Genomic DNA, 11,750 nt, shown 5'->3' with positions numbered 1-11,750 from the left:
TTTACACTTGCTCGAAAATATCTTATTTCATGCAGGTGGTAGGTGGCAGGTCACTGAAGGACGAAGGCCTTTATTGATCCCACGGATGTTATGGGTTGTGAAAAAAATTCGCTTAAAATTTAGTTTTTTCTTCGCAAGTGTGATGAAAAACATTGTGTATAACTCCGGAATATTGCGAACTCGGGTCTAGAATTCTCTTTTTTCCAATTTTCAGTATATTGAAATACTTAACTATGTCTCTTTTCGTTGAGCTATAGGGCCTATATGTGACTGCTTGCCTTCACGCAGGCCGTATGCTTTTGCCACCGACGTGGTAAAAACTAAAGAGAACGGTAGTTTCTTTTGACACGTAATGTGATCCGATACTTTTGACACGTTGTGTGATCCGATACTTTTGGTGTCGACTGTATCTGTACTTTCAAGATAAATGAAATACGTCAACAAAATCTACCTCAATCAATCTCACGTTATTAGTAGGTATAAACCGTCGAGCAGCACCGGCTTCCAACACCTCAGTGTTGCTCGAAGGTATAAACCCATTTAATGACATAACACATAACGAATAGACACGACTTTCAGTTTTTATTATAACATGCATAGAAAACAATCAGTAACATTATTGCTTTGAGTGTGACAAGCGTGTGAAACAGACAATGAACAGTTTCTGGAATATATTACTAAGGTAATTACTGTTAGAACTAGTAAGGTAATTACTGTTAGTGTTATATGAATAATATAATATGATCCTGATTATTTTTACGTCCTTTTTGACCGAAGCGTTAGCGTAGGTTTCAGTTTTGACTCGGGCAAACTGCTTTCGTATGTCCGGATGTAGGCCTCTGTAGGTCGCAATTCTCAACCGATTCTAATGAAATTTTGTGAGCAGGTTCGGTAGTTAAGTAGAATTTTTCTGCCGTTTCGTTTTTTTGGGAAATGTTCAAAATAGTGGAAATCGGCATAAAATAATTAAGTGCCATTAGTGACTAAACCTCTCACTTAAGACCATTGCGAGTACGCTGTGATGATGACTCAAAGAAGCAAATCTTTTTTGTTTTTACATTTTTTAAGCTTATGAATCTGCGAGGTCTACAGCTCACAGAGCTACTAGTTTTAGTTACTTTTATCAACAAATCTCAATTTGGATGAGAACATTTAATACGAAATAACTCATTGAACTCATATTGCTAAATTAAAACTCCATTGTGAAAATATGCAACCACATCCAGTTAGGACACCTCAGGAATGTCTTACGTAATTAATGGATGTACAAAGGAATATTTAGTGGACAATGAAAGTGTTATTCAAAAACATACATCTTCAGCTGAGCTGGACGAATATGAGTAGGTATTTTGCTGCGCGAAATCAGTGACATTCAGTCAACTAAATTATATTTTGCTCACTGTGTGCAGAGCGGCAAAGTAGCTCTTTCGCTTTTTTCAAAAAGGAACCCTTTTTCCCTCCTCTTTCTCCTCCTCTTCCTCCTTTTTTCCTGCCTTTTGACTCTCTCTTTCCTGCCTTTTGATTTTCTCGCTACACAGTCGACACAAATATATATTTTGACGGAAGCTTGATGTCTATTTCTATATTTCAGTGTATTATGTCTCCACACCCAAGTATTCTCTCAATCCCTCTTCAACGCAGCTTCTGGCCTGCTCCGAGACGCCAACGAACTGTACAATGGGGAACCAGCTGATGCCGAGGTTCTATTCTCAGAGTATGACTTCGTGATAGTTGGGGCCGGGACGGCTGGATGTCTGCTCAGTAATCGGCTTACGGAGGTTGGACAATTCAAGGTAGGCATTATAAAACACCTAACCACTTCAGCACGACCTCCTGCTTCGTAAGCAGGGTCTAGCGAGCCCTAGCCTATTCGGTAGTTATACATTAGTAGGAGGCTATTATAAAACACTGCTAAAGTTGCCCAAAGCCCAATCTTCAACGCAGCTTAAGGACTGCTCCGAGACGCCAACAAATTATTCTACGGAGAGCCAGCTGATGCTGAGGGTTTGGTCTCATAGTACGACTTCGTGAACATAGTCGGAGCTAGGGCGGCGGGGTGTCTTCTGAGTAAGCAGCTTACGGAGATTGTACACTTCAAGGTAGGCATATTATAAAACGACAAATTACTTACAACCTTATAGTTCGTGTCATCCACGATGACAAGCAGATTTGTCAAATCTAAACCTTAATAACATGGTATTACGAGTCTTTGTGAATAACACAATCTATATAACTTACAACTGACAATTTTTTCCCATTGTAGGTAAATTAAAAATGTCGTCGGTGGCCCGTTTGTCAATCTTTCTTATCCTTAACCATTCTTGGAATCGTTGACGCGTTCTTGACGTATAATGTATACCCATTTACTGATAATATTTATTCTCCATCCAGCTCACCTTCAGTCTACCCCTTGCCCAACTTCCCTATTAAAAGGAAATTTACAAAATGAAAATTCACATATGGCTTAATTTAAACAGGTCTTGCTTATAGAAGCTGGTAACAGCGAACAGCTCTACATGGACATCCCTCTGATAGCCACCGTGCTGCAGTTCACTGATGCCAACTGGGACTACAGGCCCCAACCACAGGTGAACATTTTCAAAAAAAGATTGAGATATCTGTATCTTTTCCTGAGAAGGCTTTATACGTTAAAGATTTTTTTACTTCTTTGTGTTTAACATATGCCTTATTTAGGTACTCCATCTTATGGTAGAATTCATTCGCGAATGCTCACCTGAGCATTCGCGAATGAATTCTACCATCCGTTCCATTTAAAGTCCAAAGGCGGCTTTTCCTTCTCCACTTTGTAGGATCAGCATTCACTTTTATGAGATCATTGAGACGCATTGTCATCCATATGACTTCTCTTGTTTTTCTTGGTCATCAACGGGATCGCCCTCTTTTAAACCACATGAGAATTAAATCTTAGAAAAATCGGAGATACTCCTTTTCCATGTACAAAACGCGCATATATACAAACAACATTTTAAACTGTTACAGAAAGCCGGTTGCCTAGGCATGCGCGAAGGTCGCTGCTCTTGGCCACGAGGGCGAGTGGTCGGTGGTTCTTCCGTGCTGCACTCCATGATGCATACCAGAGGCAACCGACAAGATTACGACCGCTGGGCAGCTTTAGGAAACCCAGGTAAGATCAGAAGTCAATCTTTGACCTGCTATTCGACAATTGATGGTTGAAGTATTATCGTAAACCATCGTATGATGTAAGCTGTTTGTGTATGAATGACCGCAAAATAGCATGACATCTGCCTTTTAGTCTGACACAGGCGATACTCCAAACAGGTTACAAAAATACTTAAATATTGCCTTTCCAAAAGGCAGGTTAATGTACTAAATGTATTAGTGTAGTGTATTGGGGATGTGGTGGGAGGAGGTTACCCAAGGACCGGAGTCAGTGGAAGAAAATGGTTCGAGCCCTACACCCCAGCAAAGGCTAACAGGATGGAAGAAAGAAGATGAAGTATAGTAATACAGTATTACTATAAAAAATATCTATTCTTACTCTCAAATAATTTTTAGAAACGATTTAAGACTTAAGAGAGTGAAGTTTTACTATTATTTACAGGATGGGACTACGCATCGGTGTTGAAATATTTCAAGCGATTCGAAAACATCCAAGTGCCAGAATTGAGGAAAGATACCGTTTACCATTCTACCAAGGGAGAGATGCATCTTCAAAACCCCAACTGGAGAACACCACTCTCTGATGCATTTCTCCAAGCAGGAGTTGAAACTGGAGGGAAGATTGTAGATTATAACGGCGAGAAGCAAATAGGGTATTCCATCATACAGTTCACAATGCAAAATGGAACACGCATGAGTGCAAGTCGGGCTTTTCTCCACCCCTTAAAATATAGACACAATTTCTACATCGTTAAAAACGCAATGGTTACACGTGTTCTTATAGATCCTCAGACTGGAAGGGCATATGGTGTCAAATTCCATAAAGGTGGACAGCAGTATACAGTAACGGCAACTAGAGAGGTGATCCTATCCGCTGGTGCCATCAATACCCCACAATTATTAATGCTAAGCGGAATTGGACCGAAGGATCATTTGACTGAAATGAACATCAATACAGTCGTCGATTTACCCGTCGGCTACAACCTTCAAGACCATTGGGCTTTAGGAGGCTTGACTTTTCTTATCAACACAACAGCTTCCATAAGATTCGAAAGGATTGCCACTATCAATAATATTATGGAATATTTCACGGATCATAGCGGGCCTTTATCAGCACCAACTGGTACTGAAGCACTAGCTTTCATGGACACTAAAAACCCTGACGATCCTAACGGATATCCTGACTTAGAACTGCTTTTCGTAGCAGGATCTATAGTTAGTCGAACGACATATAAAACCGCTTTCAACATCGACGACCACTTATACGACACAGTCTACGGACCAATAAAAGATCGTGATACCTGGATGGTTTTTCCGATAATTCTCCTCCCCGAATCCAAAGGACGTATAAAGTTACAAAACAAAAACCCTTACACAAAGCCATTAATCTACGCCAATTATTTCACAGACAACGGTCACGATCAAAAGATCATTCTACATGGTATAAGAAAAGTCATAGAGTTATCACAATCTCGCGCTTTCCAAAGATATGGTAGCAAACTTCACGATATACCATTTCCAAATTGCGCGCGTCATGGGTTCAACTCTGATGAGTATTGGTTCTGCGCTATGAAAACAATAACTGTCACTATTCACCACCACTGTGGAACAGCTAAAATGGGGCCTAGACATGACCCAGGAGCAGTGGTAGACCCAAAACTAAGGATATATGGTATAAAAGGACTGAGAGTGGTGGATGCTAGTGTTATGCCATTTGTGCCGGCAGCGCATATTAATGCACCGACGATGATGATCGCGGAAAAGGCCGCTGATATGATTAAGGAAGACTGGGGGATTCGATTTAAGTGAAAGCTAAGCTCACTGCTAGTTGAATTTGAAATCTGTGGTGAAGGGATTATGATTGAATTTCTTGTGTTTTGAAATCGAATGTAACAAAAGAAATGCAAGTCTCTTCCAATTTCAAATAGTTAAAAGTATATGTATAGGCCTATCAAATAAGACTTTTTTGAAGAATCAATTCCCAGCAAGCTAGAAATATAACCTAAATTTGGTTCTAAATGTGATCCGAGTTTGCGCAATCCCAGGTGTGCATAAATTTTGGGAGCATTAGGAGATATTTTGTCCTTGGATTGCCACTCGATGTAGAAGGAATTACAATGGCACTACCAGCAAGGTTTGGTGGATCCGACACTGGTAAAAAGGCGTTTTCGATTTTTAGGGTTCCGTAGCCAAATGGCAAAAAACGGAACCCTTATGGATTCGTCATGTCCGTCTGTCACTCCGATTATGTCACAGCCACTTTTTTCCGAAACTATAAGAGCTATACTGTTCAAACTTGGTAAGTAGGTGTATTCTATGAACCGCATTAAGATTTTCACACAAAAAATAGAAAAAAAAATCAATAAATTTTGGGGGTTCCCCATACTTAGAACTGAAACTCAAAAAATCTTTTTTCATCAAACCCATACGTGTGGGGTATATATGGATAGGTCTTTAAAAATGATATTGAGGTTTCTAATATCATTTTTTTCTAAACTGAATAGTTTGCGCGAGAGACACTTCCAAAGTGGTAAAATGTGTGTCGTCGTCGTCGTCCCCCCCCCCCCCCCCCCCACCCCCCCCGTAACTTCTGAAATAACAGAATGAAAAATCTAAAAAATATATATGATATACATTGCCATGCAAACTTTCACCGAAAATTGGTTTGAACGAGATCTAGTAAGTAGTTTTTTTTTAATACATCATAAAATTAAAAAAAGTTTTTTTTTTCATCAAACCTATACGTGTGGGGTATCTATGGATAGGTCTTCAAAAATGATATTTAGGTTTCTAATATCATTTTTTTCATATCACTTCCAAGGTGAAAAAATGTGTGTGCCCTCCCCCCCTGTAACTTCTAAAATAACAGAATGAAAAATCTAAAAAAAATATATGATATACATTACCATGCAAACTTCCACAGAAAATTGGTTTGAACGAGATCTAGTAAGTAGTTTTTTTTAATACGTTATAATTATAAAATTAAAAAACCGCTTTTGCTACTCTCCTATGGCCACATCTTGCTCGGTCATACGGTTTAATTTTGACTGGCAAAATAACATTCGCTTTCGTATTCCATGACCCGAGAATCCAGCGGTGTATGACGTAGATGCATTTGAATACACAAAATTTAAAACGTCCACTTGAAAACCAGATGAAGTTCATCGTTCGGTTTTCAACTCGTTTAACATAAAGCTGCACAGATGGCGTTGGGCACGGTCAGGTCAGCGTGGCGATGAGTACAGGACAGCGACCCGCACGTTTACCCTAAAGTGATAGGGACGAAAGTGAGAGGAAAAAATAGTTATTTGTGTCCCGAGGGAGGAAAAGTAGGAAATTGCGTGCCGCGTGTAAAAGAAGACACTTTTTTCTTTCGGATCTATTATCTCCGAATATATCCACTTAATCAAAAAATGTTTGTTGAAGACCCCTATTAGTTTTGAAATACCTTTGCCCACACTGTATGGATAAGCAAAAAAAAATCACCCCCACTTTACGTGTAGGTACACAGACACACAGACAGACTGACAGACGGACATGCAGAAACCATAAGGGTTCCTAGTTAACTACGGAACCCTAAAAAACATGGCTAAGTATAAACTTTAGTAGTATTTCTTGAGGATACTTTCAAGTAACAATTTAAGGTAAAAATATCGTTATTTATGGAATAGGCACTTAATCATTAAACTGGAAACTGTACAACAAATCCATTTAAAACCAAAATTTTAATTGCATACCATAATAAAATAGAAAAAAACAAGTAGAATCAGAAAGTACAGTGCTCTTGTGCAGAAACGTAGTATTTTCTGCATACTTTTTAAAAGAACAACGACCCACTTTCAGAGCAAGATAAATAAAAATTTTTTTTTAAAGAATCAAGCGAAAAAGGCAAAGACAGATTTCATTTATAAAATAATACGAAGGTGTTTAGAATAAAGACAATGGACATCCGTCTACATTCCATCACACTGCCGCCCTATTCCACAAAACGGGAAGTCTATGAATAAGAGCATATTCTATGGCCCCCATGTCGACCCCATGGATTTAATGTTCTCACGTTCATTGTTCCACCACAGACCATTAATTTAACTAGACCCAGCAGATGCTCTTCTTAGTGCGTATTTTATAGGTGCCACGTGCCAGGTGTTTGTTTCTACAGTCTAAAGCAAATTCAATCAAAGTATACTAAATGATAGAAGGTACAAAAAATCCACATCGTCGCTTAAGAATGCAAACCTGCTAAATCCATTTGATAAATTTATTTATTTTTAACTTTAATGTGTATGTTAACGGCACCAATCATGAAAATTTGCAGTATTTTTGATATTTCTCTGACATCTGTGAAATTTCTACCGCTTTATGCTTTAAAAGTTGAATGTCCAATTCGTCCTTTATGTTTTCTATGTATTTAATGAAAGCTACTGCAATTGGTTTCAGTATTATGAATAAATTAAAACTATGGTTTTTTTGCTCCAGTCATGGAATGTATAGCACCATTGATTTTAAAACTAACAAATATCAATGAAAAATTTAACTTTAGCAGCTCTTTGGATCTTGTTTATGGTAAAATGTTGCCAGCGATTAAAAACTGATGGTAAATACTTGTTTTAGAGGATTTGTCTATACCATTCCATTACTGGTGCCTGTTCCATTACAGGGGTGTGTACTAGGTATATAAAATTAGACACAAATTTATCTGCTTTCAAAAATGCATTTGGCAGTTTACACTCTTAGCCAACGACATGCTTTTTTTCATTTCATGGCTAGCTAACTGTTCCGAGCATTAATTGAACCATATACTATAATGAGAAAGATAAATTAACGTGTCATGGCTTTTCACTGCCATTCATCAGGTTTGTTATGTAAATAGGTAAGAATTATGTAATATGTATAATCAGCGACTGTAGCACGGTCGCATTTTTATCACCTGTCACCATAGCTGTCACGTTTTTACAAGTATATAAGTGCAAAATGGACAGGCATAGTGACAAGTGATAAAAATGCAACTATGCAGCCACCGCTAGACGGCTTCTGTATTCTTGTAAGACATTGCCTGGTTATAAAAGGAGATTATTTACGAAACAACTGTCTATATCTTATTGTTAACAATGGGGGACCTGTTAAAACTCACCATTTTTTAAGCCAGGCAAAGTTGAGTATGCTAACGGTACAGTCACGTCTGAAAATAACGGTACAAAAAATGTGCCAATAATATGTATACACTACCTTAATGTATGGGCAATAAAATCGTGTATACATATTTTTGGCACTTTTTTCGTATCGATATTTTCAGACGTGACCATACCACAGAACAACAATAGATATAGGGACTGAGATAGACAATCAGCCTTTTGATTAATGGTGATTGCTAAGTCTAGTCTTATCTATGGTCTGTTGGCAACCCTAAATGCAATGACCACGTGCATAAAACATAGCGCACGGCATTTCGACTCATGTATAAAACACGCTTTTATTCATAACGCTTGTGTATATTTAATACCTTTATGTAAGTATCTACACGTGCGTCAACCCTGACGGCGCGGCTTACGTGGGCGATGACTCGCGAATGCGACGCGGCGCGGAACGGCGCTGCGGCCCAACGGCATTCGGAGATCGCCCACGTAGGACACTTCCATAGGTATCAAAGGATTGAATTCACCCGCGCCGCTTCGCGTTCGCGAGTTAGTCGCTCAGGTAAGACACTGCCTGACCGGCTAGTGGCCGAACAAGTTTAAAACTTAAAAAAGTCGATGAAAAGAAATGGGAAAAGTGGATCGTTGTTGTTCTAAAAAGTGTGCAGAAAATGATACATTTCTGCTCTAGAGCACTGTATTTTCCAAAAGTAAAATTCACGTGCATTTAAAAAAACCGGACAAGTGCGAGTCGGACTCGCCCACCGAGGGTTCCGTATTTTTTAGTATTTGTTTTTATAGCGACGACAGAAATACATCATCTGTGAAAATTTCAACTGTCTATCACGGTTCATGAGTCATGAGATACAGCCTGGTGACAGACGGACGGACGGCGGAGTCTTAGTAATAGGGTCCCGTTTTACCCTTTGGGTACGGAACCCTAAAAACACGGCTAAGAATAAACTTCAGTGGTATTTCTTGAGGGTACTTTCAATTAACCATCAGAATGAAAATTATATAACTAATTCATTTAAAACCAAATTTCAATGACATAAATCGTACTTGGAAAGTAAATGCTCTAATGCAGAAACGTATCCGGTTCTGCACACTTTTTAGAACAACTGTCGGTCCGATTCGAAGAATGATCGTGACACGTTTAAGATCTTGGAAAGATTTTTAAAAGATCTATAACTAAACGACATGTCAGAATTGACGTTTATTTCGATTCCGCAATAAGATCCCAATAAAAATATTTCTAACGTCAAAGTGACATTGGTTGCCCAGATCGAGCTGCTTCTGTCAATTATACGACATACAAACGATATCTAAATGAGAACTTATCTAAACCATAACTTATCGTTATCGTATCTCATTTTTCAAATCGTGCCGAATGCCTAACCGAATGAAAGAGGGTTCTTCCAGAGCTCGATAAATGACTAATTAATAATGAATTTGGTATGTTTAGCTTGGAAACGACACATAGGTACAACGCCCGTCATATTTTTGAAGTAAACTTCAATATCCAATTAAATAGGTACACTTTTTTTAAACATCATTGCCGCGAAAACAAAGAAACCTTCAAGACTAGTCTTTTTTATACAATTTTTTTTTTTATGTTTTACGATATTTTGTGAAATTCTTAATATTAAATTTGATCAGTACCCCTAATGTACATTTATTCAATAGCGTGTCGTGAAGTACGCGTTTGCGTTTAGTCTCATTTTGTATGGGATTTTGAGTTTCCAAAACGTTGTTGGGACTAATCCGGTTTCCTCACGATGTTTTCCTTTACCGAAAAGCGACTAGGTAAATATCAAAATGATATTTCGTACATAAGTTCCGAAAAACTCATTGGTGCGAGCCGGGGTTTAAACCCGCGGCCTCCGGATTGCAAGTCGCACGCTCTTACCGCTAGACCACCAGCGGTTTTTTGTTGCTAGATCTATATGAATAAAAAAAACGAAACTCGAGTGAGCTTTAATATTTAATCGCATTGCATAATACAGTGAAAAGATTCCGGGGTACGGGTCATCGGACCGTTCGATCCCGGACATCGCTCAAAACAGTCCCAAATGGCCGACCCCTGTCAGTAACGCTGTATCTAGAGCAGAGGCTAGTAAATAGAAAAGACTGACAACCTCCATACAACGATGTGAGAAACGTTATAGTAGTAGATCGGGCTGAAAGTGATTTTACTGCTTTTTTATAATTTTATAGAGTGCACGCAGCGGAAATGAGAATGTTGAGATGGATGTGTGGAGTGACGAGAAAGGATCGGATTAAGAATGAGTATATAAGGGGAAGTTTGAAAGTAGCACCGGTAGCGGAGAAGATAAGGAGTGGTAGGTTAGCGCCGTATGGGCATTTAATGAGGAAGGGTGAATGCCATATAGGAAAAAGAATGTTAGGAATGAATGTTGATGGACGGAGAGCGGATGGTAGACCCAAAAAACGATGGATGGATTGTGTGAAAGAGGATATGAGAAAGAAAGGAGTGAGTGCTGAGGTGACGAAAGATAGAGGAGAATGGAAGAGAAGAACATGTTGTGCCGACCCACATAACATGGGATAAGGGCTAAGTACAATTTTAAGTAGCATGTTACAGCGCTGTGCCCATAAAATAAAAGCATTTCTCTTATTGAACGGCGCTATCTATTTTAAACTTTTTTGTAACCTTCCTAAAGAGCTTACTAAGATAATGTGTGTTTTATTTAAACTTGATTATGTGCAATAAACTGAATTCATTCTTGTAGATGGCGCTATTTACGCGCTCTTTGTGGTTATGAAAATTGTTATCCTATTAACAAAGCTAACTCTGCCCAGGCTGCGGTTGAAATGACAAAGTATGGAAAGGTCATCATCAAACGTCAAACTTCAATTAGTGAAAATATGAAGTTTATAATGGCAATTCCATACTTCGTTCTGTCATAGTCGGTGCAAGATTTAGCTTAGACGGAATCAAACATAAAATTCTATTTTCTTACTGTCATAGTACAATGAATACCATAATAAATCATTTTAGATTTTATTAAATGAAAGTTAGAAAAAGTTTAAAAATAGATGGCGCCATTAATTAAGAAAAATGCTTTTTGAAAACGCAACGCTGTACGAAGGTTGTCGGTCTTTTCTAATTACTAGCCCCTGATCCAGAGGTTGTCGGATGAACGTTAAAAATGAATACGCGTAAATAAAGTATCAGTAGTAATGTTTTATTTTGGTCTCAGGGAGGTTGACTGAAATACACTGTTTTTTCCTTGGTAGGTATCTACCAAGGAAAAAACAGTACCCGCGAGGAAACAAGTAGGGCAAACCTTGGCTATTTGGTGATACATATTTATTCGGTGATAGTCAGTTTTATTGTCTTTTAGCCAAGTTGCCTGTTAATTGTATGACTTGGAACCATATTACACCACATTAGCCACATTCGTGCTATTTCTTAGACATCGTTTTAAGCAATAAAATTACAGGGCAACTCGG

The 11,750-nt window shown here is 38.5% G+C and overlaps 1 protein-coding gene across 1 annotated transcript; it reads left to right on the top strand.

Annotated features, from left to right (window-relative positions):
• Window positions 1–319: 319 nt before the first annotated feature.
• Window positions 320–5,144, top strand: LOC133526555 (glucose dehydrogenase [FAD, quinone]-like). The gene is made up of 5 exons (XM_061863230.1): window positions 320–682; window positions 1,592–1,793; window positions 2,478–2,588; window positions 3,001–3,145; window positions 3,584–5,144. Exons 1-5 carry the CDS (start codon window positions 654–656, stop codon window positions 4,948–4,950), a joined length of 1,854 nt encoding a protein of 617 aa, XP_061719214.1. The 5' UTR covers window positions 320–653; the 3' UTR covers window positions 4,951–5,144.
• Window positions 5,145–11,750: the final 6,606 nt, after the last annotated feature.

Source organism: Cydia pomonella, chromosome 16 (genome assembly GCF_033807575.1).
Source record: "Cydia pomonella isolate Wapato2018A chromosome 16, ilCydPomo1, whole genome shotgun sequence".
NCBI lineage: Eukaryota > Metazoa > Arthropoda > Insecta > Lepidoptera > Tortricidae > Cydia > Cydia pomonella.
Note: the sequence above shows the minus strand (reverse complement) of the source record. Positions and strands in the feature narration are given on the sequence as shown.

What these genes read in the sequence shown, in the direction of transcription:
- LOC133526555 (XM_061863230.1), top strand. Translation starts at nt 654, where the DNA reads ATGAACAGTTTCTGGAATATATTACTAAG. An exon ending in TTCTGGAATATATTACTAAG is followed by an intron (nt 683 to 1,591) that starts GTAATTACTGTT and finishes TCTATATTTCAG; the next exon opens with TGTATTATGTCTCCACACCC. An exon ending in CGGAGGTTGGACAATTCAAG is followed by an intron (nt 1,794 to 2,477) that starts GTAGGCATTATA and finishes TAATTTAAACAG; the next exon opens with GTCTTGCTTATAGAAGCTGG.